The sequence below is a fragment of the Leucopleurus acutus genome (assembly GCF_964270905.1).
Source record: "Leucopleurus acutus genome assembly, chromosome: 2".
NCBI lineage: Eukaryota > Metazoa > Chordata > Mammalia > Artiodactyla > Delphinidae > Leucopleurus > Leucopleurus acutus.
In genome coordinates, this window is record NC_139143.1 from 77242277 (window position 1) to 77267788 (window position 25512).

Here is a 25512-nt window from a genome sequence, read left to right on the forward strand (position 1 = left end):
GGTGATGTCCACCATTGCACTGTGGTGGAGGCTCTGTGTGAAAGAGTGAGGGGATGGCATAGCAGGGTGTGACTCTGGTCCTCTTCTTCATGCAGGACAACACGTGCACACATGATGGGCACAGGTGTCAGGGAAGTGAGGAAGTAGGCAACCAGGGCAGCTGGCAGCCTAGGGCATCTCTGGCAATTTCCCCAATGGAGTGTTTAACCACAAAGGGAAGAGCAATTAAAGCTAATCGCTCTGACAGCCTGGAGGCCAGACACATAGGGAAACAAAACACACATATTCAGCATGTTTCCCCTAACTCCCAGTGGTCTCACCACCATCCTGCTTTCATCCTCCCTAATTTCTGAGCCTCTGTCGTCCATTCCCCAGCACTCTGCCCACTCATTTGACCATCTCTGACTCTCACTTCCTTCCCCTCCCCATTCCCTGACTGTATCTCTGTCCCTCTGTGTCCCTCTCTTGATGTCTGTCTGCCTCTCACACACATTCCCCTCATTCTCTCTCTCTGACTTGGGCCTCCATCCTTGGCTGACTCATACTCATTCTTTCTTTTTCTCTCTCTCCCTTTCTTCCATCCCCCCTCCATCCCTTGGCCACTCAGATGCCCAGAAGCCAGCCACTCCTAGCACCCTAAGCTCCAACTGGACCCAGCAAGAGAGGCCACCAGCAGCCCCTACCCTCACTACTCACCCAGATTCAAAGCACCAGGCTCACTCGCCCTCAAGATCCTGTCTCGCGGTCCTGGATTGAGACCAGGATTTTCTACCATGTTTTCTCACTGTTTTAAAGAGGGGCGATCTGAAGCCCAGGGCTGGGAGAAGATGTCCAGAAAATTAGGGTGGACTTGGGGACGGTGGCCCCCACTCAGCTGTCCTGTTAGACTGATATTCTGCCAGGAGACTTGCACATGGGAGACAGTGGGAGTGAGGTGGGAGCTTGGATGCGTAGCGCAGGGCCCTTTGTGATTTGCTGTGTGCAGTCGATGTGTGTAAGAGTCACATGGGTGTGTGTCACCGTGTGTGCTGGCGTGTCTCTTGTAGGTGTGTGTGTCCCTGTCAGTTTTGATACAGATTATATGAAATTAATTAGGGGCTTTACGTTAGCTACTTCTCTCCTGTACACCCCCCAGCTCCCGACTCCTTCCCTCCGGACAAGCCTTCGACAATCCCACCTCTACCCCAGGTGCAGAGGACTGGGTGAGGGCACGTGGTGCCAGCCGCCGGGTTTGAGCCCTCGGAGCAGGGGCGGCTGCCGGCGGAACTGAGGCAGGGCTGGGCCGGGAGACCGCCAGCCGAGGCGAGTCCGAAGCCAGAGAACGGGAGGGAGGGGCGGGAGGGGGCCCTGCCGAGCCGGCTGGGCGGGAAGCAGGCTCCATCCTAATCCCCAGGCCCCGGTCCGACTCCCAAACTGCTGGTCAGAGTGGAACGGGCGGCCGGAGCCACGCCGCCTCCAGCACACACCGCGCTCGGAGCGCACCGACAGAGACGGAGCCCGTGGGGCCTGACACGGAGCGGACCCCTCCGGGGCCCCCACGCTCCGCATCTGTCCCCAGGCGTCCCGGATCGACGCCCCTCCAAGCCCAGATCCCCAAATCTGCCCCTCCCCGCGACACTTCCCCTCTCGGCCCTCTCACCGCCTCCGGGGCTGAGCGCTCGGGGAGCGGGCACTCCGGCGTCCCCGGTTCCTGAGCAGCGTCCGGAACCTCCTCCTCGGCTCCCGCCGCCGCCGCCGCCGCTTCTGCTGCCGCCGCCGCCTCTTCCGCCCGCGGAGCCGGAGCCCGAGCCCAGCGCCGCCTCACCCCACCCGGCTGGCCCGTGATGTCAGAGCCGGGGAGGGACGGGGGGCGGGGAGCGGCGGGAGAGGGGGTGGGGAGGCAGCAGGGGGCTGGGGTTCTGGAAGACTCCTGGGACGGGGGCAGAAGTGCGGGAGGGCTGGAGTAGCGACGCCGCCTCCTCCCCTAAACAGCGAACCCCAATTCTCAGATTTAATTCTTCCCAAAGGGACACACTCCTTCCCTTAACGACCTTTCGGTGACCACAGTGGCTGGCACCCTGGGAGGCAAAGAGTAAGTTAGGGTTTAAGGGTTTGGAAGTCCTTTGGCCTCTGGATCCTCTTAGATGCTTGACTCAGTATTTGTAAAAACCTTTTCCCCTTATGGGTCAGGGGAGCCGTAGTAAAAGACAGCTCAGATTTATCCACCTTGGAAGGTGGGGGAGGAGGAAGGAGTAGGGGCAAGAAGCAAAATGGGGGCCCCCTTCGCCTGCTCTGGAGCCACAGATCTTCCTTCTCCAGGATGATGCCAGCTGGCCCCTTGTGTTCCTGTCACCTTTCCCAAATATACCACCCTCCCGCCTTCCCCCCACCATGATGTAATTGTATTTCTGGGGAGAAAAAGAGCAGCAGTGAGCTCAGCATGCAAATATAGACAACTTGCAGAGCCACGCTCGGCTCTGTCTCCTAGCTCTGCCCCTCTGCCCAGGCCCAGCATGGCAGCTCTCACTTCCCTTCTACCCCAGGGACTTTCCTCCCCCAGATCCTTAGCCATACTGAAAGAGGGAAGGAAGAAGATGATCTGTTACCATCTCCAGCCTAAGAGGTCTCTCCTCAACTCTGGCAGAGCCTGGCCCAGGGACAAGGTCTGAGCCCCATCAGTGTCTGTGCCACCTCCAGGAGCGCCCCGGCTTCACTTCAGTTCCAGCCTGGCAGAGACCCCTAAGGAAGCCTCAGGTGAGCCCATCCTTCCTTGAGTCTACACTGCCCCTAGAAGAGGCTCAGGCTGCTGCTGCTTTGGATTTCACAGCCCTTCTCTTTGCTTTCTCCATCCTCTTCCCCCAGCGTGCCATGTCACTGCCCCTTTGATAGCAACACACCCTCATAATTTGCCTTTGCATATATCTCATTTGTTCTGAGTTGTAGGGCCAAAACTCATTTTGTTGACCCATCTTTGAGACTCAGAGAAGCTGAATGACTTACCTACAGTCAGTGAAAGGTCCAGGTCTTTCAGGTACAGGGGATTTGGGCTTCATGCTGACTCTGCTCCTTTCTTAGGTAGGTTATGCCTCTGAGCCTCATTAAGGGCAAGACGGGGACACTGATGCCTATCTCACAGTGTTCTTCTGACTTTTAGAAATTGTAAGTCTCTAGTGACTGGCACAGATGGGTGGTTAAAACATGGGAGCTATTATTTAGTCTGGGGCCTTCCACTGACCTATGCTAGAGAGTTAAGTTCCATAATATTTTTGTATTGGCCCAGTGCCTGTACTATGTATTAAACATTTATTAAATGGGTGCAAGTTGGATGAATACGTGGTTTCTACTCTATACTCCTGCCACCAATTCCAGGAAGACTTCCTGGATTTGTCTGTGGAGGGTGAAAACTCCTCTCACCTCAGGTCTCATTCTTCCATACTCAGAGATCCTCTAAGTTGTCCAGCAACACGTTTATACCCAGTCCATGAAAGCTGTAACATCTGTTAGTTATGGGCTTGTTCAGTTGTTTGGTTCCTCCCCCCACCTACTCCTTACTCCTTTACACTTACCCCAGCCTGGGCCTGTGCTGGAGAGAATGTGGGTCCTTCCTGCCAAGATCGCCAGCAGGCTCAGGTCTGGGGGATGCCCTTTGAACAAAGCTCAGCGTCTCCTCTGCACTCCCATAACCACCACTCTGATCCGTGTTCTCCCACCTCCATCAGATTATTATAACTGTCTGATAAGAGTTGGATTCCCTGCCTCTGGTATCTCCATCGGCTTCCTTCCCTCTATCCATCCTGCTCATCACTGCCAGATTAAATGTTGCCCTTCCTCCCCAGCTCACAGGACTAAATCCAGACACCTCTGCAACCTAGCCCCGGATGCCCACCCAACCTCGTGGCCACCACTTGAACCTCTCTTCTTGTCTCCTTGGTCTCCTCTGTGCCCCAACATGGCACACGCATTCTGGCAGTGCTTTTGATGTTTTCACTACTTGAAATGTCTCCTCCCCAACTCCTTTGCCCTAATCAAATCCCACTATTCATTTAAGGCCTAGAAAATGCTCACTTCCTTTATGAAGCCGTCAAAGCCCACTCTCATCTCTCTCTTCTGAGGCCATTCTATTCATTTGTTCCTTCTTTTAACAAACATTTATTAGGGACTACTTTTGGTGTGCCAGGCCCTGTGGACACAGAGAAAAAGCCTGGGGTCCTGCCTTCAAGGGGCTCACAGTCTGGTGGGGAAGACAGACATGTAAATGAAGAGCTAGTACTAGAATAGAGGTGGACAGAGAGAGTGCAGTGGGAGCCCAGAGGAGGGAGCTGCAGGAGGGGCCACCTTTGGGAAGGCCGCACCGAGGAAGTGTTTTTGGGGCTCAGTCTTGCATTCAAATAAGAGCTGCAAGGGGGGGTGCTATCAAGCAGCACATAATCGTTTAATTACATATTGCTTTGTATTTTTCTTCAGTTCTTTAGTGTGCTTGTCTTGACTTCCCAGTGAGGCTAATCAGCTCGAGAGCAGGGACAGGCCCAGCACTCTCTGTTCTCCCAAAGCCTGACAGCAGTGCTGGACAAACACCATGTGTTCAGAAAAGCCTTTTTGACTTGCAGCAGATAAATAATCCAAGCTTCTCTGGGATAACTGCCTAGAGGGAGGAGCCCCACCCCCCTGCTATCACAGTCCCCTAACAAGGTACCCACACCTTAAATCCCCATCCTCTGGCTGCCTCCCTCCTGCCATAGGGGTGAGACCTCATCAGCAGACACTTGTTCATGTTGCCCCAGATCGTTTATTGAGGTCTCTCATTTGACCCAAGTACATTAACAAGAGATTGCTAAGATATAGCTCCAAACACAGTACCCTCCCGTCCCCCTGGCCAGGGATAGGACAGTCAGAAGGATAGAGGACTTGAGAGAGTGGGGGAAGAGTGTGCTCAGCTGGAGGGAGCAGAAGAGAGATAGGGGCCCATAGATATGGCAAGAGGGAAGTCACAAGAAAGCATGTAGGGAGTGATGGAAGAAACAAATAATCGATACAGGGACATGGTGGGACTGGAAACAGAAGTCAGATGGGATAGCTGGGCTGGTGTGTAGGGAAAAGTAGCTCCTTGAATCTCAGCATGCAGCATAGAGACCCCAGTGGGCCCCATGGCAGAGAATGACCTAGTGTCCCTGGAGGAGCTCAGGGAAGGACAGGGAAGGAGGGGGCAGGAGGACAGCAGGTGGGGCTAGGAGATGGCTGCCACAGCAACTAGTCATCATCGTCATCGTCATCGTCATCATCATCCTCTGTGTTGATCTCGCCCTCCAGTACATCCTCCAGCCAGTCCTCCAGCTCCTCAGCAGAAGGCAGGTCCTCTTCATCATCCATCTCCATCCATATGCTGTCCGCCTAGGACATGGCACAGACAAGGCATCAGAACTAAGCCCGATTCAGGTCTTTAGACCTGTCCTCCCACTCACTGGACTCTGTACATCCTGTCCCTTCTCTTCATCTGTCAGTGGGCAGGAAAACTGTCCAGGTGGGGGTCTAGGGTGGAATAGTGACAGTGGGAGTAGAAAGAATTGCTGGATCAGCAAATAGACCTTCTCCCTTCAGTCTTTCTTACAAGCTCTTGCCATGCTGAGCTTCCTAAAACAGACCTCTCTATCATGCCCTTAATGCAAAACCACTGGTGGCTCTTCATGGCCTGGAGAATAAAGGCAGCAACTCTTTAGCATTCAAGACTTTCCAGTACCTGCTTTTCTAGCACCATCCTCAGAGTTCTCTAGACTCTCAAGCCATAAGAAACGACTTGCCTTTTCCCAAATCTGATATTCATTTTCCTACTTTTTGACCTTTTGCACTAACTTTTTCCATCAGTTTGGAAATGACTCATATAATTTGCACTTGTAGAACTCTTATACACGGTACAATCTCCAGTGTGTTTTAATTTTTTTAATTGTTTAGATTTAATTAATTTTTTATATTTTAAAATTGAGGTATAGTTGATTTACAACAATCTCCACTTTAAACTCTACTCCTTTTAAACCCTCTCTGATTCTCAAGCAGAAGTCACTTTGATTTCTCTGTCTTCCTGGTGTTTTCTTCGTATCTCTATTATAGAGTTTATCAGATTTGGCCTGGTAGTTAACGGAATACCTACCTCCTCAGTTAGACTGAGAATTATATGAAAGCAGGCTGTGACTCATTCAACTCAACAAATATCTTTGAAGCATCTATCTATGTGTGAATGAGAAGATTTCTGCTCTCAAAAAGCTCAAAGTCTACTGGAAGAGACAGACATGATACATGAATAGCCATATAAAAGTCATGTTCTCAATGCCAAATGGGCTCTGGGAGTGCCAAGGAGGGAACAATTCCAAATGGGAGATCTGGAAAGACTTCATGGAGAAGAGAGGATTTGAACTGGGCCTTGAAGGACGAGCAGTCAGTTCCAACAGGTAGAGGCAGGGGTGTGTTCAGGGCAGGAATCTCTCCCTCTTTCCAGCCATTAGACTGGGCATGTCTAACTCCTCTGGGGAGGGCTCAATTCCTAGTTAGCAGAGCAGAGGAGGACTAGCTATGTTGGGAAGGAGAGTTGGGGGTCAACCGGGGATGAGGGAAGGAAACTCACATCAGTAACATTGACGACTCCTATCTGCGGGGCTGACAGGTCGATGTTAAACGTCTTCTCCCAGTATGGAACCAGCTGTGGAGAGATCACATATGGCAACTTAATGGAGGCTAGGAACACCTGAGTCCAGGAAGGTGAGTGTGAGTGTGAGGGTCAGCCATGGGTAGAGAGAGGACAGTGAACCCACGGTAGATTGGTGGATAGGTCCAGCTATAGTGCCTGAAGGGAATGGGTAGAACTAAGCAGTTAAAGGGTAGATATCCCCAAAGGAAAGTATCAAGAGGGTCAGCTGGGGACATTGGTCCCTCCTTTCCGAGGAAAACTTGATAGGAAACCTTGTTCTGCTCCTGGATCTGCTACTGATTGGCCTTGTGACTTTGGGCAATCACTTCTCCCTGGACCTCAGTTTCTGTATCTCTAAACTAAGGTAGTTATACTCTGTAATTGCCAACAGTCCTCACATTTCTGTTTGTTCATCTAGTTCCTCTTTCAACGAAGAGTGTTAGGTGTTGGGGATTCAGCTGGGAACAGAGCCGTGCCCTGAGACACGGAATCTCTGTGCTTTGATTCTGTGATTGTGGACACCCACATGCAGGGTTAATGTGCCCTTCTGCTCCCCCAAACTCTGGATAGAAGGAGCCAGCCCTGGGCACATGAGCTCTCTGCTCCGCCTCTGCTCTGGGAATCCTGTTGTTCCCACACTTCCCATCATCCTGTGTCCCCTTTCTCAGGATGCGCTCAGGGCCCCTGAGCATGCGACAGGATCCTCCACTAGGAGACGGAGAGAGGAACTCTGAAACAGGCTCCCCCTTGAGATGTGCCCTGCTTTGGACAGCAGTGCCTGAGTGATAGCTCTTACCAGGGGGAAGTCATCAGGGTCAATCCAGATGATGCTCAGGTCAGGATTGTCAGTGTTATCTTGGGCCACAGCCTTGAGAATCTCTAAGAACTCATAGCCATCTTGGAGGGAACACAGGTGATAAGTGCACGGTGGGGCACAGAGGAAACAGGAGTCCAGCTCTCTTTTCCCGCCTCCTACAACTCCGCATGTCTAGCCCCAGGCTGCTTGTAAACTGTGCTCTAAAAAAACCCCGTCTTATGTGTTAAAAGCCTATGCTCTGATAAATACCCCATCTCCCTCTCTCACCAGTGCCCCCGCCCCCGCCCCAAATCCAATCCGGTATTCCTCCCTCACCAGGATCAGTTTCCTCTGCAAAGGCCACAATATGGATTCCATCCAGATCGTCCTCCTGTGGGGGGCAGGGAGGGGAGACCTTAGCTATACTCACTGAAGTTAGAGAGCCCAGAACAGGCCCTAGATCTACCTTGGACCTAACTTTTGTGGAAATCCAGCTTCTGGAGCAGGTGTATTCTTGTGGTGGTGAGCCTTTTCCAAGTACACTGCCCCCTTCCACCCCAGGGTCCCCACACCTCCGCTGGCAAACCCTTCATCCCCAGAGCTTAGAGCTCCTCCCTTGTCATCGTCATCAAGTTATGTGTGTCCCCCAACTCCTGACATGTTCTCAAACCCTCCACCTTTGCTGGTACACTGTCTTTCCTATAAGCAAGACATGAGGAGCAGCAGGGTTGGATGTTTCTAGGACTTGAGTTTTCCCATGCTCCTGCGAGGGCCTGGGCCCCATCGGGGGCACTCACCCAGGTCTCATACATACTCTCAGGCTTCAGTTTCCTCAGGGTTGATCTAGAAGAGAAAGAAAGTCACTACTCAGTGGGCAAGAAGGACACCCTTGGCTCCAGAGGGTCCCCATAGCAGAGGCTGCCACAGGGTCATGCCTAGGGCACAGACAGCTTGCAGCCCTGAACAAAGCCATCTGTCAGAGTCTAAGCTCTGGGCACCAGGCCCAGATAACTGCATGGTTAAAGCAGGTAGGAGAGAGGAGGGTGGGCAAGGGGACTGGAAGAGAGACTTTCGGGAGAAAGAACTGGACATCTGGGTGCTCATTCATTCATTCAATAACACTGCGTGTTGCAGATGTTCTAAATGCTGTGCTAGGTGCTGTGTAGACAGAGTTGGACAAGGCAGACATATTCCTGCCCTGATGAAGCGGACCATAATCTAGTGGGAGAGAGTGAGAGAAGTAGTGTTTACACTGATGAACGGCTATTTCCAGTTGTGGAGTACTGTGAAGGAAGAGAATCATGTGTGAATGTAGGCCAGGGCTTCTCAACCTCAGCACCAGTGACATTTGGGGCCGGATAATTCTTCATTGCGGGAGGGCTGTCCTGGGCACTGTAGGCTATTTAGCAGCATCCCCGGCCTCTCCCCACTAAATACCAGTAGCTCCCTCTCCAACCACAGATGTCTCCAGCCATTGCCAAATGCCCGCTGGAAGACAACATCCTCCCCCTACCTCGCCACTCCCTCCACCCCTGTTGAGAACCACTGGTGTAGGTAATGTATGAGAAAGAACACAGGCCAGATCTGGATGAGAATCCAGTTCTGACACTACTCGTGGACTCCTTTTAACTGAGGTTGTTAAAAGGATTAAGTACAATAAGAGAGATAGCACCTGGGAGTTCCTGGCAGACCACAGGCCCTCAACCCTGGTCTCAGTCAACATCACAGTGAACCGTACACATTTATGGAGCACGTTCTATGTGTGCTCCAGGCTCTGGGCTAAGTGCTGGGGTGCAAAATATTGTGCAAAATGGCCAGTGTATCAATAAGAACTGATACCAGAAGTGTATTCATCTCTAGGAGAGACCTGCCTCCTGGCTGGCTGAGATCCCCCTAGCCCATCTCACAGACCCGTGTTCTAGCCTGGGGAGGAGCCTACCCTGCTCAGAGGGTTGCCCCCGCTCCCCACCTCCTGTGCTCCTCCACGAAGTTGACAATCTCCTCTTCGCTATTGGGCTTGTCCGGGATGGTCACAGGCTCTTCCATGAAGGCCTCGTAGAAATCGATCTCGTTCAGCTTCAGGGTCAGCTTCTTTGCCACCTTTTGGGGGAGGGGATGGGGGAGTGGGGCAGGGGACACGGGGTCATGGTGAGAGGAAGTATTATGGGGAAGCAGATGTCAGGCAGGGAGTGAGACAACCTGGGCCCTTGTCACTGCCTCTGTGACACTGGACACGTGTCTTAACTTCTCTGGGCTTTGGTTGAAGATGAGAGAGGGGTGGGTTAGATAATTTAAAATCTGTGGGATGGGGAGGCCCGAGGTGGGGTGGGGTTGGGGAGTACTGTTGTGTAGTGGGGGAGGAGGTCCCCCATTGATTCTGGGAGAGGGGGCTGGAGGGCAGCTGAGGGGAGTGAGGGAGACCCAATGCAGCAGCAGGGGGGAGAACCTTGCTGTCGAAGGTGGCGAAGAAGGGGATGTAGGGATGAAACTCCTCCGCTGCGTCCTCGTAGGCTTTGTAATCTGAGGGGGGAATGCAGAGTCAGTCTCTGGGGGAACCAGGGTCTGCCAGGGAACCATCCCCCCTCTGTCTCTCCCCAATTCTTCTTCGGCAGGTGGGGTTCATTCTGAGACCCACCCCCTCTAGTCCTCTGAGAGTGGTTACATACAGTGGTGGGGTGGGGGGAAGGGGAATGCCTTGGTGCCTGTCTGTGAAACCCACAGAGTGCAGGGAGATCGGAGCAGTCGATCGATGGACCCACCATGGCAAGAGCCAGTGCTGGGTGAAGTGGGGAGGTAGGAGGACAGGTGAAGTTGGGGACCAGCGGAGGGGACCGTGGAGTCTGAGGGTTACCCACGCTCTGAGTCTTTGCTCTTGAAGTAGCCAATGAGTTTGTTCTCATCTTCGATATTCTCAAATGCCTGCAGCTCTTTTTCACCCTCAATAAATTCCACAGGGTCCTCTAGGACCTGGAAGAGCAAGGACATTGAAGGAAGAGAGTGAGTTTCTGAACTCAGTGGTAGAGGCAAGGAGAGGGATCAGGGAAAAGTGGGCTGGGAAACGGGGAGGAAGGGGCTCTGTTGCCTCTGTGTGTGTGTGTGTGTGTGTGTGTGTGTGTGTGTGTGTGTGTGTGTGTGTGTGTGAGGCTGCAGTTGGTCGGAAGGGCGTGAGGTCTTAAAGCAAGGCCATTAGGTCCAGCGGAGTCCTCACATCAAGCAGAAACTCCACCAGGGTGTCAGCAGAAAACTCGCCGTCATACTCAATGACTTCATCTCCCTTGAATACGTAAATGCTGTCCTCTTCAGTTAGTCCTAGGGAGTGAGCCAGAGGTGTGCCATGATTGCAACCTTCCCACAGGTCCAAGAGTCCAAATCCAGGGTTGCAGCCCATTCCATAATCCCACTAGACCACACATCCTTCACCTGCCCAGCGCACCTCCACTGCCTCTCAGCCCCTCCATCCCCGGTGTCTGTGCCCCTGGATTTAGCCTAGATGGCTAGTCTGGCCCCAGGGGCTCTCCAGGGGGAAGCTGGGGTCAGGTGGGAACGCTAGGGGAGGACGCAGGGAGATATAGGTCCTAGCAAGATGTCTTCCCCCTTTCTCTGCCTGCCATAACCAGAGACAGATCTTCCTCTTACCTCCTCTGAGGACTCTAGTTGCTGATTCCCAGTCCAGCACTTTAACCTTCAGCTATTACTGACCAGATGACTTCACTACTGGCCACCCCTCCCCCATCCACATCCGGAGTCCAGTCTCAGGCCTGTGCTGCCCCCTGGTGGCTGGTGCTGCAATACCCAGCCCGCGGCTCTGGAGGGGGAGGGGTTGGAAGAGACGTTTGCAGAGGTCTCTCCAGCCCCACTTGTGTTCCCTGATTTCCCCTTTCCTCCAGAACTTAGCCCCTATTTTTAGGTAGGTATAAATAAGGCCATCTTCACCTCTTTCTGGGATTTGAGCATGGGTCTCTATAAGGAATAAAGGAGAGGCTGGAACCCCCAGCCATAACCCTCCAAATTTCAGTATTTTCTCACCGGTCACCTTCCCCTCCCTGCTCCTCCCACCTCTCCCTTACCTAGTTTCTTGGCTACAGCCGTGTCCTTCTCAGAGTCCACCATCCCGAAGCCAACACCCTTGTCTTCTAGGACTTGGGCTGCTAACTGAAGGGAGAGTTAGGGTTAAAATCAGCCTCTGGAATTCTTAGTAACCACTCTTCCCGATCTCATGCTTGCGAGCTGGGTCATTTGGGATGCAGGGAATATGAGTTAACCTTGACACTGTGCTAGGATGCAGGAGAGCTCCACTTTCCCTACCACGCCCCCCTCCACCCTTTTGGTCTGTGGTCCAATTTTAACTCCTGAGCACCTATTGCTCATTTACAACGTGCTTATTCTGTTGACCTTTAAGGCACTGTGCATGTACTTCCAGGTTCCTTAGGGATGCTGAGGGGTCTAGCTTCAGGATGACTGAGGCTCTTTCCTCCTTCGGAGCTGAGCCCTGTATTCCATACTGATCAAAGACCACGCTCAGCGTGGGGGTGATGTTACCCGTCCCTGGGATTCTTCTGAGTGAGTCCCAGTGGGGAGAATTTTGGAGGGCAAGAGGGTGGGGGGCGTGGGGCTCTGGTCACCCTCGAGGCAGAGAGACTGACAAAGAGATTAGAGATGAAATAGGCCCAGTTTTCCTCAATGGGGTGGGACTTTCCCTTTCACTCTCCACTTCAAGCTGTCCTTAGGCTGTGGAGAGTCACACCCTAGGTCCCTGTCCTCATAGGTCTCCCAGCGGGGCTCTCAACCCTGATGCACTCTGCCTTGGGCGTGGTTTGCAGCTTTACCCCACCTAACACAGACTCGGGGCGCTCGGACTCTCAGGAGGCTGGGACAGGTGGATGGCCAGGGATGCTCAGCGCTCAGGATAAAAATACTCCGCTCGTTAATCAGGCGGCGGGTTCCGGCACCCGGCAGGGGCACACAGAAATGAGAACCTACAGTCCTGGTGTCTTGCCCTGAAACACTCCAAGCTCTGGGCAAGCTGGGGCCTCTCCGTCCTGCCAGACTAGAGGAGGGGCTGCAGCAGCTTGGACAAGGAGACTGCAGCACAGCCCGGCCCCTGGAGGGCTGTGTGACCACATTTCCCAGTCATCCCCAAACATGGGCTTTTTTCTTGTCACCATAGGCTCTCTCTCTCTCCTTTGCGCCCCAGGTCAGCTTGGGGGTGAGGAGAATCTTCCCACAAAGACAAGGTGGGGAAGGCATGGTGAAGCCTCCTCCAAACACAAGAATTTTCCAATCGGGGTGCCCAGCTTGATCCAGTAGGGGCAGATGGCAGGGGGAGGGGACTGAGAGGCCAGTGGGAGGCACGGTGGGCTCTGTTAAACCTTTAGCCATTAAATCAATGACATGCAAGCAAAATGTCAATAATGTTAAAATTTATACTCAGTTTGGATCTCTTTGGGGTGCAGCCCCTAAAGTGTATGGAGAGAGGGTACGTTTTGGTTAGGAAAGTAGATTTGGGGGTGTACCGCAGTTCTTCACCTTCCCCTGAAGAACCTCTTTTCCTTTTTTGCCCCCCTTCCAGGGTCACCTCAGTCTTAGCCAAACCTAGTACTACCACCCTCCTCTAGCATGGAGGAGAGATTCCCCCCTACAGCACCCCCCTCCCTCCTAAAATTGCCTGGCTACGGTGGTACTTTGGGGGTTCCTGAATCTCTGTTTCTCTTCTGGCTAAGGTCATACGCCACTTGGATCCTGTTGGTCCTGTTGGTTGAGACAGGGTCCTGCTGCCCTGCCCCTCACGCCCAGGTCCCACTCTTAAAGATCTACATGGAGTTGCAGGATAGAGGGGTGCAGAGAGGGACTGGGCTCCTCTGCAGGCCTGCGGAGCCCGCCACTCACCTCCAGGATCAGCTCCTCCATTTCAAACTGTCTTTGTGAGGCCTTGTCGTCCTCGGGGGGTTCGTGGTAGAGCAGTGCCAGCACCTCGTACTTCTTGAACACATTCTTGTAGTTCTTTGCGTTGACATTGACCACACGGTCCACACCATCATACTCGGGGAAGTCCAGCCCGTCTTGCCTCTGCACCCCTGACTCGAGTGTCCCTAGCACCAGCAGTAACAGCAGTGCCAGCCGCAGGCCGGGCACAGCTCTGGCCCCCATCCTGTCTGCAGCACTCATGGAGGTAGTGGGATCTGGGTCGGCTCTCCTGGTCCAGAAGAGGTTAGCTGGGGTAGGGAGGGGCCCCTGGGTCCCAAATCCTGAGTTAGGGGCTCACGGTGGGGGTGGGGTGGGGAAGGGCCCAGAGCAGTGGACGGAGGACACTGCTATAGGTCCTGGAGAGACTGCCGACAGAGCCAAGAGAGACAGGGTCAGGGGGAGGGCGAGGAGCAGGGGGCGGGGAGGGAACCGGAGCTGCCCTTGAGGTTGGCACCCCTCGGCCCCCACCTGGCCCCGTCTAAATATGTCTCCAGGATTGGCAGGAGAGACGGATAACCTCCTGAGGCCAGGACGGCCCCGTGAGGGCCGGGATCCTCCTACCTCCAACACCTCTCACCCAGGCTCCCAGAGCCTCCTCCCCTCCCCCTCCCCCCCAATGTCCAGGGCTCCTCGGCCCCTGTCGCCACACCGGCCTAGGAGCTCATCGCCATATTAAGAAAGGAAAAAGCTGGAGCTAAAAATAAGACCAGATGAGTCGGAGGTAAATGAAGCTGGGGCTGGGGGAGGGGAGGCTTGGGGGTAATTAGGGAGAGTGGAGCGAGGGCAAGGGTCCTCAGAGAGAGGGAAATGGGGCCCGCAGAGGCGGAGGTATTCTGGGTCAGAGGTTAAATTTGTCATCCATTTGTAAAAAGGGGGGCAAATGTGGTATTGCCTCTAAGTCCTAAAACCTGGGACTCTCCTCTAGGTCAAGTCTGTCTCTTTGATCCCGTGGAGGAAGCGGGGTGGAGCCGGGGGGAGTACAAATGCAATCCAGGCTGCAGGAAAGAGACCCCCTGCACTTCCCTTTAAAGAACCAAGACCAAGGATGAGGTCATTCTCTGAATAAAAGATGGAGCCGAGTCCAGGACTGGCGCCCTGGCTCAGCTCCAGCCAGTTTCCTTTGCTTCACTCAACACTCCTGACTGGAGTATGCAGAGGAAGGACGGGGCGTGGGGCGTGAAGTGCTGGCCCTTGGAGTCCTTGGAGATGCGGATCTGGGGCTTCTCTGCCCGCAGACCCGAGAGGAGAAGGAGAAAGGCGTTCGGCTGCTGCCTCCTGCTCGTACTCTCTACTCTGATCCTACGGGACTGGTTTTCTAGGGCACAGTGGGAAGGAGGATTCCCCTGGCTGAATGATTCCAAGGAGAGCGAACTGTGACTATTCATTCCTACGTCTTTGACAAGACAAAAAGGATCAGGTATCAACGGTAGGGAAAAAAAATAACACTGGGAAACATGAAGAGGTGGGGCCCTGTGCCCTGAACGAAGGATGCTGCTTAATTCTGTGCAAAGCAGAGCTGGTGCAGAGGGGCTCTAAATTCCTGGATCCCAGCTTGGGGGTGAGGGCGGAGTGGATGGGCTCAGCTCTGGGTACCTTCAAGGACCCTCTTCACGGCCCTCCAGGGCTCATGCACAGGTAAGCAGAGGCACGAGGGAGACCAGAGAGAGGCTAGATCAAAGTCAGAAGCCCCCACGCCCACCCTGAGGTGTCTCCGATGTTGGAGGCACAGCGGGTGTTTTGCACCATGAAGTTATGTTAGAGGAGTGACCTTTCCGCACTCCCACAGGGCAGACCTTACACGGCTAGGCAAGGAAGGCTAGGGAAAATCTCAAGAACGTGGCAGGAGTGGGTCCAAGAGAGACAGCTGTCGTTGGCACAGGAGAGGCCAGAGGTAGCTAGGCGGGGCACGCTGGAGCTGGAGAGACCTCAGAACCCATCTCAAGAGAGCGACCAACGTGCCCACAGCCCCGTGACCAGAGCAAAGACAGCAGGAGAGACAGGTGGACCCGCCCGGACGTATGTGACCTAGATGACGTCCAGCCCCAGCTTCTCCTCTGCTGCTGCGCAGGAGGGGGGACCACTGGGACAGAGACATTGGGACCTTAGGCTCGTTCCATCCTGAATCTGACCTCTCGTACCCCCAGGGTGTGAGAAGGGACGAAATGGTGACCCAGGCCTGCCCCATTCCCTCTCTGCTTCTGCAGCTACCCATCCTCCTTCCTCTCCTTGGCCCTGGCTCTCCAGAGCCACCCGGATCCCTTCCAGCAGCTGCACCCCTCCCCTCCTCCCTGTCCTCCTCTCCCATACTTGCTCTATACTTTCTATTCAAATCCTTCCCTCTAGGCCCCTGCCTTGAGGCTCAGCCACTGATATCAAATGACCCTAATTCGGGGCCTCTGTATTTTTAACCCACCAGACACCCAAAGCTCCTGCTACTGAAACTTGAGGAGCTGGCCCCTCCATGCTCCCCCACCCCACCTCACTCACACACACAGCCTGGCCCCTCTGTCTTCTGGGCTCTGGTTCAGCCCTGTCAGCATCGGGGAAGGACCCCAGACTGATACAGCCCTGTCCCTAGGAGACCTTGTGTTGGAGGAGGGAGGGGAGCAGGTGGGAGTGAGACCTCTGAGGAGGGCCCGATGTAGGGGGAGAGGGGCTGGTGTACCTTACGACAGCCTTCCCTTTGCTAGTCCATGGCCTCTCATCCTCCAGACTCGTCCACGGCCCTTCCTCTATCACTATCCTGTTTTTCTTTTGCATTGGTATATTTTTGGCCCTGCCTTCATCATAAGACTAGCCTGAAAAGTGGTTGAGGGCACAAGCTCTGCAATCAGACAGACCTTGGTGTCCTCATCTATAAAACCGGGAGGGGTGGTAAGAATGTATTTGTTGTATGGATTAATGGTTGGTGTGAGTAAGGCCTTTGTCTACCGCCAGACAGAATGTGCGGTCACTTAACACATGTGCTTTGTTTTTGGTGACAGTCTACGATTGCCACCAGCTTTTCTCAGCATTTCTGTCTCTCTGTATGCTGTTCGGCACAGCCAACCCTCTCCTCTAAAAGGAGCCTGAGAGTGAACCGATCCACAGGGTAAAGTGGACCAGCTCACAGAGCAAAGGCCAGCGAGTGGGTGAAGAGGAAGGAAGAGCTGCCGCCAAGGGTGGGCAGGAGAGAAAGGCTCGCGGGGACTCCTCACGTGCCTGAGACGCAGCGAGTGCTGGGCCCAGGCTTGGAGGCCAGGCTTTGGGGAACATCCCTCACCTGTGTGGAGCTGGGGCATGAGGGGGCAGGTGCTTTGCCTAGAGTAAAGGCTACAGGGATCCATTCAGCGTTGTTCCAGCCTCTATTTCAAGGTTAGGCCAGAGAAAACAGCTGAGGGCTGGGATGGGGTCGAGATGCCCTAATGACTGGGGCTACGGGAACACCAGTCCCTTCCTCAGAGGCAGGGCAGCGGCCCCACATTCACCACTCACCACGTGGCCCCTTCCAAGTCATTTAACCTCTCTGGGGCTCAGGTTCTTCATGATAAAATAAGGTCTAGCACGAAAAGTCTATGAGTCTGTGAGTTTATCTGAGGAACTGAGTGGGCACTGTGGCCCCTCTGTAACGTGTGGCTCCCCCGCTCCTCTCTCACCTCCTCTGTTTCTCTGATCCCAGGACTTGTCCTGTCCTTGCTCTCTGTCGGGTTGGAGAGTGACTTTGAGGGGGTAGCCCTCAAGGGGCAAGGATGCTTGATTCTGATCCCTTCCCAGCCTCGACTCTGGTCCCTGAAAGACTTCCCCTGCCTGGCTCCCATGAAGATCTAGGGAGAGAGCATCACAGTAACCCCCAATCTCCAAAAATCAGATGCGACACATCCAGGAGCTAAGGGCTGTTGCAAACATTTACTCTTTTTTTTTTTTTTTTTTTTTTTTGCGTTACGCGGGCCTCTCACTGTTGTGGCTTCTTCCGTTGCGGATCACAGGCTCCGGACGCGCAGGCTCAGCGGCCATGGCTCACAGGCCCAGCCGCTCCGCGGCATGTGGGATCTTCCCGGACCGGGGCACGAACCCGTGTCCCCTGCATCGGCAGGCGGACTCAACCACTGCGCCACCAGGGAAGCCCAACATTTACTCTCTTGACTGGCTACTGAGCCCCCTGCTGGACTCCAGTCAGATGCAGGCTGGGCTCCCCTCAAGCCACCTCATCTCCTATCCATGGTGCCCTCAACCCAGCCCTAGGATCACCTGTGTCTCTCATCCAAAGTTCTTCCTCCTGGCATCTCCCTGCCCCAACTGATGTGCACTCTCAGTTTTCCCAAACTCATTACCGCAACCCTCCCCCACCTGGCGCTCAGGACACCCTGATGTCATGTGAAGATCTTCCTCTGTTGAGTTCAGTAGTAGGTCTCCTTCTCCAGCCAGCCTGTGGAAGAGAAGAGACCAGAGTGAACTGGGGAAGGCCTCAAGGGGAGACAAACGGAAGGGTGAGCCAGGACAAGGTGGGAGGCTTGACGGTGGAAGGCAGGGCCCTGAGGGTTGGAAGGAGCCGCGTGCTGGGGTCAAGGACTAGAGGGCAGGGTCCAGGCACAGCACAGGCTGGGCAGTGAGCTGGGGAGAAGGGCAGTGGGCCTGGAGGAACCAGGGGGAGTGGGGCAGCTGCTCAGGACGCTGGCAGACTCTCAGGCCAGGGTGCAGGGGAGCCTCACCGCCAGGGTGACGACGGATGATGAGTTTTCTGATTTCATCATAGACAAAAATGAGGACGCTCTAGGGAGTGGCACAGAGCCACCAGGTTATCCTGAAGAGAGCAAAAGCTGGTCAGCGGGGGCGGAGGTAGAGGGGCCAGTGAAAGGCAGGTGCAGAGAACAGTGCCCGGGAATCGAGTATTTCGTTTGTTGTGTGGGAGGTTGATCCCTACCTTTGAGGAGGTCAGAGCCTGGGGAGTGAGGGCGGAGGGGCCCAAGACGGCAGCATAAAAAGCCAGTGAGAACAGAAAGGGATAAATGCCATATTAGAGGTACATGCAGTGTTCACAGAGATTGTCTACCAGCCTTTGTGGAGTCGCTGAGGGAGACTTCCTTTGCTTTCTGGGTTCTCTAGACCTTGCACACACAAACTCCAAGAAGGATGGGTCTGAGACTAGATGTGGGGTAGATCTTGCCAGGGAATATATACACTCTTCCATATTGCAAAGATGGTGAAATCTTTTTCTTCCTGAATCTCTTCTATAGACCAGGAAGATGGACTCTGGGGAGGGGTTGAATCAGGACCACATTTGTCCCTTGGATGATAGAGAGATGGCTTAGAGCAGCATTGTCCGACAGAAATATACTGTGAGGGCTTCCTTGGTGGCACAGTGGTTAAGAATCCATCTGCCAATGCAGGGGACACGGGTTCGAGCCCTGGTCCGGGAGGGTCCCACATGCCGCGGAGCAACTAAGCCCGTGAGCCACAACTACTGAGCCTGCGCTCTAGAGCCCGCGTGCCACAACTACTGAGCCCACATGCCACAACTACTGAAGCCCGTGTGCCTAGAGCCTGTGCTCCGCAACAAGAGAAGCCACCGCAATGAGAAGCCCATGCACCGCAACGGAGAGTAGCCCCCGCTCGCCGCAACTAGAGAAAGCCCGCGCCCAGCAACGAAGACCCAACACAGCCAAAAATAAATAAATAAAATAAATACATTTATATAAAAAAATATATACTGTGAGCCACATATCATAGTTAATATTTTCTAGTAGCTACATGAAAATAAGTAAAAAGAAACAAGTGCAATTAATTTTAATGTTTTATTTAACCCCAAATATCCAAAATATTATTGCTTCAACATGTAATCAATATAAACATAATTAATGAGTTATTTTACATTCTTCTTTTTATCCCGAGTCCTCGAAATCCAGTGAGCATTTTACACTGACAGTGTATCTCAAGTCAGACACTAAATTTTCAGTGGTTAAAGGAAAAAGTAGTCTAACCAAAACCATAAAGTTGTATTTAATTGAAAAATATTTGACATTGGTTTAGTTTTTAACATTCAGATAACTAAAATGATAAATTCAGTTTCTCAGTCGCACTAGCCATATTTCAAGAGCTCAGTAGTTGCATAAGGATGGCGGCTACCATATTGGACAGGGCAGGCCTAGGCCATGGTTCATTACACACACACACAGACACCCCTCAACCAATATAAACAGTTACAGACATACAGTCATGCATTCATTCAACAACAATTATCATGTCTACTCTGTGTATGTGCTAGGTCCTGGGGAAATAAAAATGATGACATGATGGTCTTTGATCTCAAGAAGCTCAAGCAATCAGGGAAAAGAGGTTAGATAAACACACAAAATAAATAATCACAGTAGTAGGTGATGAGTTTTATGGTCAAGGTATGTACAAGAGTGTCTGGGAGCACAGTGAATGCTCAGCCATGTTTATTATCATATGTTGACATTAATAGCAGCAACAACTGAGCTACTATTAACAAAGTGCCCGCTGGGACCCAAATGCCAGGCTTCATGTATTATATGCATTTCTACCTGTAATTATCAGACCAATCTGCCAGGTGTGTGTTATCGAGATTTTGCAGTTGAAGCTGAGGCTCAGAGAGGTTACCAGCTTGTCCAAGGTCATAGAATAATACACAGTACAGCCAAAATTCAAACCTGGAATTGTCAGTATCTAAGCGCAGTGCCAATGTCTTTTATTAAACATTAATTGAGCAGCTACAGAATACAAAGCATTGTGTAAAACACTCCAAGGGACAGAAAGGTGAGCAAAGTGTGTAAACACATAGAAAATCAGTTGGAAGACTACACACTAAATTATTAATAGAGGTTACCAATGCAGGGTGGGGGAGGAGTGGGAATGAAATGGGAGTTTTGCTTTTTTCTTTATAAAAATGTTAAATGGAAAAGTTTCACAAGCATATACTAATGTAAAAAACAAAGAAACAAAAACTTGGGACTTGAACCAAACAAGGTACCAGACAGTAAGAATTTCAGTATGCTCACCCACCTATATGCACATTAAAACGGATTTGCAGAAGTACAGCAGAGTTAGCCATGCATAGATGAGGCTGTTTTATGATTACACCAGCTCCAAGCAATGTGTAGCCTGGGACAGCTATACCACACATTATCATAGAAAAGGTACCACTCTGTTAAGCACTGGCAAATCTGCTAAGTTTGCATGTCTAGTGGGTTGCGATCACTTGGTACAGTCCCTAATTCCTTCCCAGATAGGATGCGCTGTGGGAGCACAGGCAGTTCTCTCTACATCACTGAGTGGAGCCTGCTCCCCTCTTGACTTCCCCGCTCAAACATGCCTCCTCCCATGTGCTCTCCCTGTGCCCAGAGACGCCCTGCCTTGCACCCCTCCCCTTACTCACTTGAGTGGGTACATTCTCAGGGCCACGTCCATGCCTGGAGTGTAGGACAGAAAAGCAGCCAGGAACGTCTCCTCCAAGATCCCAAATATTAGGATCTTGTTTCTGAGAGGAAATGTTTAGGGTGTGTTGGAGGTCGGGAGGGAGAGCTAGGGGTGCAGTTCGGGGGAGTGTTGGGGCCGGTGGGCGGTGCTCATGTCATGCCCTGCAGGAAGACAGAGTTTCTGCAGGTCTTGCAGATGATGAGGTCAGCCCACTGTACAACCACGATGCTGGCAAAGAAGGCCGTTTGGCATGTGAACTCCAACACCTTGCGCTGTTCATAGGTCTGGGGGAGGGTGGGCAGAGGGGAGCCGTCAGTGTCAGGAGGGATTCAAATATGCCTCAAAGGCCTCTTCCTTTTCCTGCCTCCCCGGACCCCAAGGCTGACATAGGTCCCCTATTTAGATTCCTGCAGCCCTTCACGTGTATCTCTGTCTTAGCACTTTCCATGTTGTAATTGTGAGTTGTTTATATGTTTGTCTTCCCTGTCTGAGAGCCCCTCAAGGGCAAGCACCTTGTCTTATCTCCGTGTCTCCTCTCCCCATGCTTCGTTCAGTGAGTGGCAGGTACTATGGCTCAATAAATATTTACTAAGAAGAAGGGTGGTGTAAGAGAAGAAGGTGAACTTCAAGAGGAAAACAGGGTCAGAGGAAAAAGGTAAGGAAGATGGGGCCAGAGGGGAATCTGCATGCAGAGGGGAAAGGGATACCCGAAGAGTGGTACCGGATGGGGAGGCATTCACTCATCCATTTGTTCATTCTTTCATTCACATTTTACACAGAAGGAACTTAGAGTCCAGTGGGGAAGATAAATATGCTATGTCAGCACAGTAGGTAGGTTACAAGAGGGAGATCACAGAGGGCTATGGAAACACAGGAGGGGAGCATCTAAATTCGACTGGAGAAAAAGCCCATTTAAAAAGAAATAAAACAGCATGTTTATAAATAACTTGTAGGTCGAATAAAGAATTTGAAAATATGTAGGACTAAACAATAATGAGATACTACAGATAGAACCTCATGGGATGTGGTCAATGTTGTACTTGGAGGGAAATATAGAGCCCTAAACAATTAGAAAACAAAGGCTGGAAATCGATGAGCCAAGCATTGAAGTTAGAATGAGACCTGTCAGCACATTTCTGTGCATCAGATCATACCACCACTATCCCCTGCAGCCAGCTACCAAAACTGAGCCACTCCCATCATCACTTGAAAATTTTAGCTCCTGACTCACCATCACTCTAACTGCTGTGTCCTCGGATTTGGAGATTTAAATGTACATGTTGATGATCCTTCCCGTACCACGGTCTCACAGTCTTAATCTTCTCCTCCAACTGTATCCTCTATTCCCCACCCGGCTGCTTACTTCCATGGTTAAACTCCAGACATTGTCTTTTCCAATAGCCACAATTTTTCTGTGATTTTAATTTCAAACACCTCTTTTCCCTCTGATCACTGTCTTTATCTTTCCATCTCACCTACTCAGGTATCCCAATTCCAACACTTCTTGGACTTGGACTTAAAATCCATGGACCCAGTATGTTATATATTTGGCTATTATCTTTCTCCCCTCCCACGCTGTGCCCCTAACTAGAATATAAGCTCCATGAGAGCAGTAACTTGGCCATTTTTGTTCACTACTATATTCCAGGGACAAAATAGTACCTGGTGCATAGAAGATGCTCAACAAATACTTGCTGAATGAATGAATGAAAGAATGGTGGTCAATGGAATTACTGCTAGAGGTATTTAGAAGATAAGGAGCTATCTAGCAGTATGTAGGGTACTCCCTGGGTGGGCAGCTCTATACTCGATTATCTGAAGATTACAGCAATGGAAGAGGCAGAGACCTTGCCTTTATGGCATTTATTCCGCAGGGCAATTGTTCTCAACCCGTTTTGCAATATCTCAAGACGTCACTGATGTAATTTGACGTTAATTCAAATTAATTATCTTTAACTTATTGTAAATAAACGTGTCAAGCTTCATCTTGGTAGCAGGGAGATGGTATCAAGATATAAAACTAACAAGGGGCTTGATCTGAGGACTGAGGAGATGTTGACAAGGTACATAGCAATGAGGACTCTAGGCATCTTTGGACCCTGGAGCAGTGTTGGTAGCTGGGAACATCGACATCTGTTGGTCTCATGAGGCTCAGATAGTGGAAGCCTACTGTGTTTGAGGGGCAATGTTCCAACAGCCCCGATTTTAACATACTTTTGAGAGACCTGCAGTTAGCTTGGTTTGGAGACATCATGGTGAAGTGGGAAAGTGCCGGCCAGGAATCAGTCCAGATTTCTAGTCCAACTGTTATAGGGATTCATTGTGGGACTTTAAGCAAGTCACTAAATCTTTCCAGTAGACCGTAATGTCCTCTGTAGACTGTGTGAACTCTGTGGTCCTATGATTCTAGCAAAAATTGGTGTCACATCTCCCACTGTCTTAGAAATTGGGGTGGGAGTGTTCACAGATGCAAACAGGCATACTCACTAAAATTCTTAAGCAAATATTGTTGGTTGGAGGGCTTCGGTTTGGACCTTATTCATCTTGGGTGTTAGGAATGACTAATACAGCGACGCATCCTCTAAGTTTAAAAAGTTTAGAAGAACAAGGAAGAGATATACAAAGAGAATACATTTTCAGATTTAAAATCATACTCTTTGACTACCCTTGGAAAAGGAGCATAACAGGAGGAAGTGGAAGCACTCATTTCTGGGACAATGATGATTAGAACCTGGAAAACCAGAAATCAGCCCCCAAAAGTTGATTGACAAAGTAGACTTCCAGGTCCAAGGAAACCAAAAAGACCCAGGAAGATACGGACAGACAACAGACAGTAGGAATTAATGGAAATGAAGTCATCGTAAACAAAGAGAAGAATATTTGCTGATGCGATTGGAGATTGAGGACAAATGTTAGAAAGCTCCTGTAGGACTGGAGATGAGGACCATCTCTGTCTGCCTGGTGCCTACATTCTCCTACTCTGCAAAAACTTGCTACACTCGCTCTTCCTCATTACTTCTTCACTCTTACTGGTCACAGTCTACTACCCTACCTTTTACTCACCCACTGTTGTCCATAGCTGTCCTCCAGGTCATTGAGGTATCGATTTTCCCAGCTGATGCGGATGCCCAGCAGATCAGTAGGTTTAAAACCATTCTCAACCAAGATCACAAAGTAGGTGAAGAATCCTGCCAGAGCCTGGATCATCCCTGTGAGTGATAGAGTCACAGGTCAGGGGAACCTGATTCAGAGAAGGAGCTCAGAAGGCAGATCATGGAAGGGGTGCTGCCTGGGGCTTGCTTCTAGCAGGGTTGATGTGTGTCTGAGGTGTATTGCTGAAGATTCATGCCATTAATGATCTGATCCCACCATCTCTGTAGGACTTGTCTCCAAACTCTGACATTTCTTTCTAAGCTGTAATCTAGAGTCATCTTTTTATCATATAAGCTTAAAACTGGAAAGGACCTTAGAGGGGATATGTTCCCTCTCCCAGCTGAGTGAGTGCTGGACTCCGCCCTGTCCCTTCTCTCTGACACCAGGACACTCATCAAGTCCTCTCATCCCCTCGCATCTCTCCTATCTGCCCCTTGCCTCTCCCTTGGTCAAAACCTCCATCCCCTCATGCCTGGACCACGGCTATGGCTGACGTTAATGTTTGCCTACTGACCACAGATCTGTGCACTATGTAGGTACTGGTGGACAGTGATTCTTACAACAATTCTGAACTATCATTTACATTTCATAAGTAGGAAAACTGAAGTACGGAAAAGACTCAGTCATTGTCTAGGGTCATACAGGTCGTGAAATTGGGATTCAAACATAGGTATGGCTCCTAAATCTGTCCTTTTTTTCTATGTGTTTCCATATTAGGATTGTCTCCTCTGTCCCCATCTCTTTCCTGTACCCCTATCGTATCTAGTAACTCAAGAACAAAGACCTCTAATGGCTCTCAAATGTCTTTCAAGGCTGGCCCCGCTATAAATGCTACCTGTGTGCCTCATTTTCCACTACTTCTTTATCAGGAATAAGCGCGCCACCAAACTGGTTTATTCACTCTTCAACAATCAGGTATCCTCTGGTCCCCCACACCGGACCATCCATTTACTAGTCTAAGCCCTATCTTCCAGCACCAAGTTTAAGTCCTGTTTCCTCCATAAGGCCTCTCCAACTGTCCTCAAGATTGGTGAGTCCTCTTGCTTTGTACTCCTGCAGTATGTCCTATCTATACTCATTTGGCACTTGGAGAACAACTTGCCATCATTTTATGTACTTTTGCTCCTTTTTGACTAGACTCTTAAGTCAAGGGCAGATCAGAGATCAATGTTTTTTTGTGTCCCAGGGCCCAGCACAGTTTGTTGTTAAGAAAATATCTCCCTGACTTTCAAGCCAAGATTGGTCCAGTGGCCACGCCGTTGCAGCCGCTCCCCGCTCCCTTCACCCCTCATTCCTCTGGCCGCACCAATCTGTCCGTTGGCCACGCCAGTGAGACGGTCATTCACCAGCTTATCAGTCTTTGGATTCCGTGGAGCCCTCTTCATGGTGTCACTTTCAGCCGACTTATAAGCCAAGGAGATAGCAGGGACCTGGAGGATGGAGGGTGGAAGTGACAGGGAACACACAGTTCAGAAGGAAACTCAGAAGTAACTCGAGCTCTGCCCCTCTCCCTGGACATAGATTTTTCCTA

The 25512-nt window shown here is 51.4% G+C and overlaps 3 protein-coding genes across 3 annotated transcripts in view; all 3 read right to left on the minus strand.

Annotated features, from left to right (window-relative positions):
• The window catches only part of PEA15 (proliferation and apoptosis adaptor protein 15), a 10443-nt gene extending 8681 nt beyond the window's left edge, over positions 1–1762 (minus strand). Inside the window, exon 1 of the mRNA XM_082833505.1 lies at positions 1640–1762. The gene's annotated coding sequence lies outside the window, so the exon portion shown is untranslated. The remainder of the gene's footprint in view (positions 1–1639) is intronic.
• Positions 1763–5226: 3464 nt separating this feature from the next.
• Positions 5227–13616, minus strand: CASQ1 (calsequestrin 1; the record flags this gene model as incomplete). The annotated part of the gene is made up of 11 exons (XM_082832875.1): positions 5227–5367; positions 6593–6667; positions 7452–7552; positions 7788–7842; positions 8249–8294; positions 9421–9551; positions 9898–9971; positions 10307–10418; positions 10660–10760; positions 11519–11603; positions 13338–13616. The coding sequence occupies 11 exons, from the start codon at positions 13614–13616 to the stop codon at positions 5227–5229; spliced, it is 1200 nt and encodes a 399-aa protein (XP_082689001.1).
• Positions 13617–17791: 4175 nt separating this feature from the next.
• ATP1A4 (ATPase Na+/K+ transporting subunit alpha 4) overlaps positions 17792–25512 on the minus strand; it is a gene marked incomplete at both ends in the record, with an annotated part of 29372 nt that continues 21651 nt past the window's right edge. Inside the window, 7 exon segments of the mRNA XM_082832860.1 lie at positions 17792–17820; positions 18104–18164; positions 18168–18195; positions 20788–20889; positions 20982–21112; positions 23892–24037; positions 25288–25411. Of these exon segments, the coding sequence (XP_082688986.1) occupies positions 17792–17820; positions 18104–18164; positions 18168–18195; positions 20788–20889; positions 20982–21112; positions 23892–24037; positions 25288–25411 (621 nt within the window).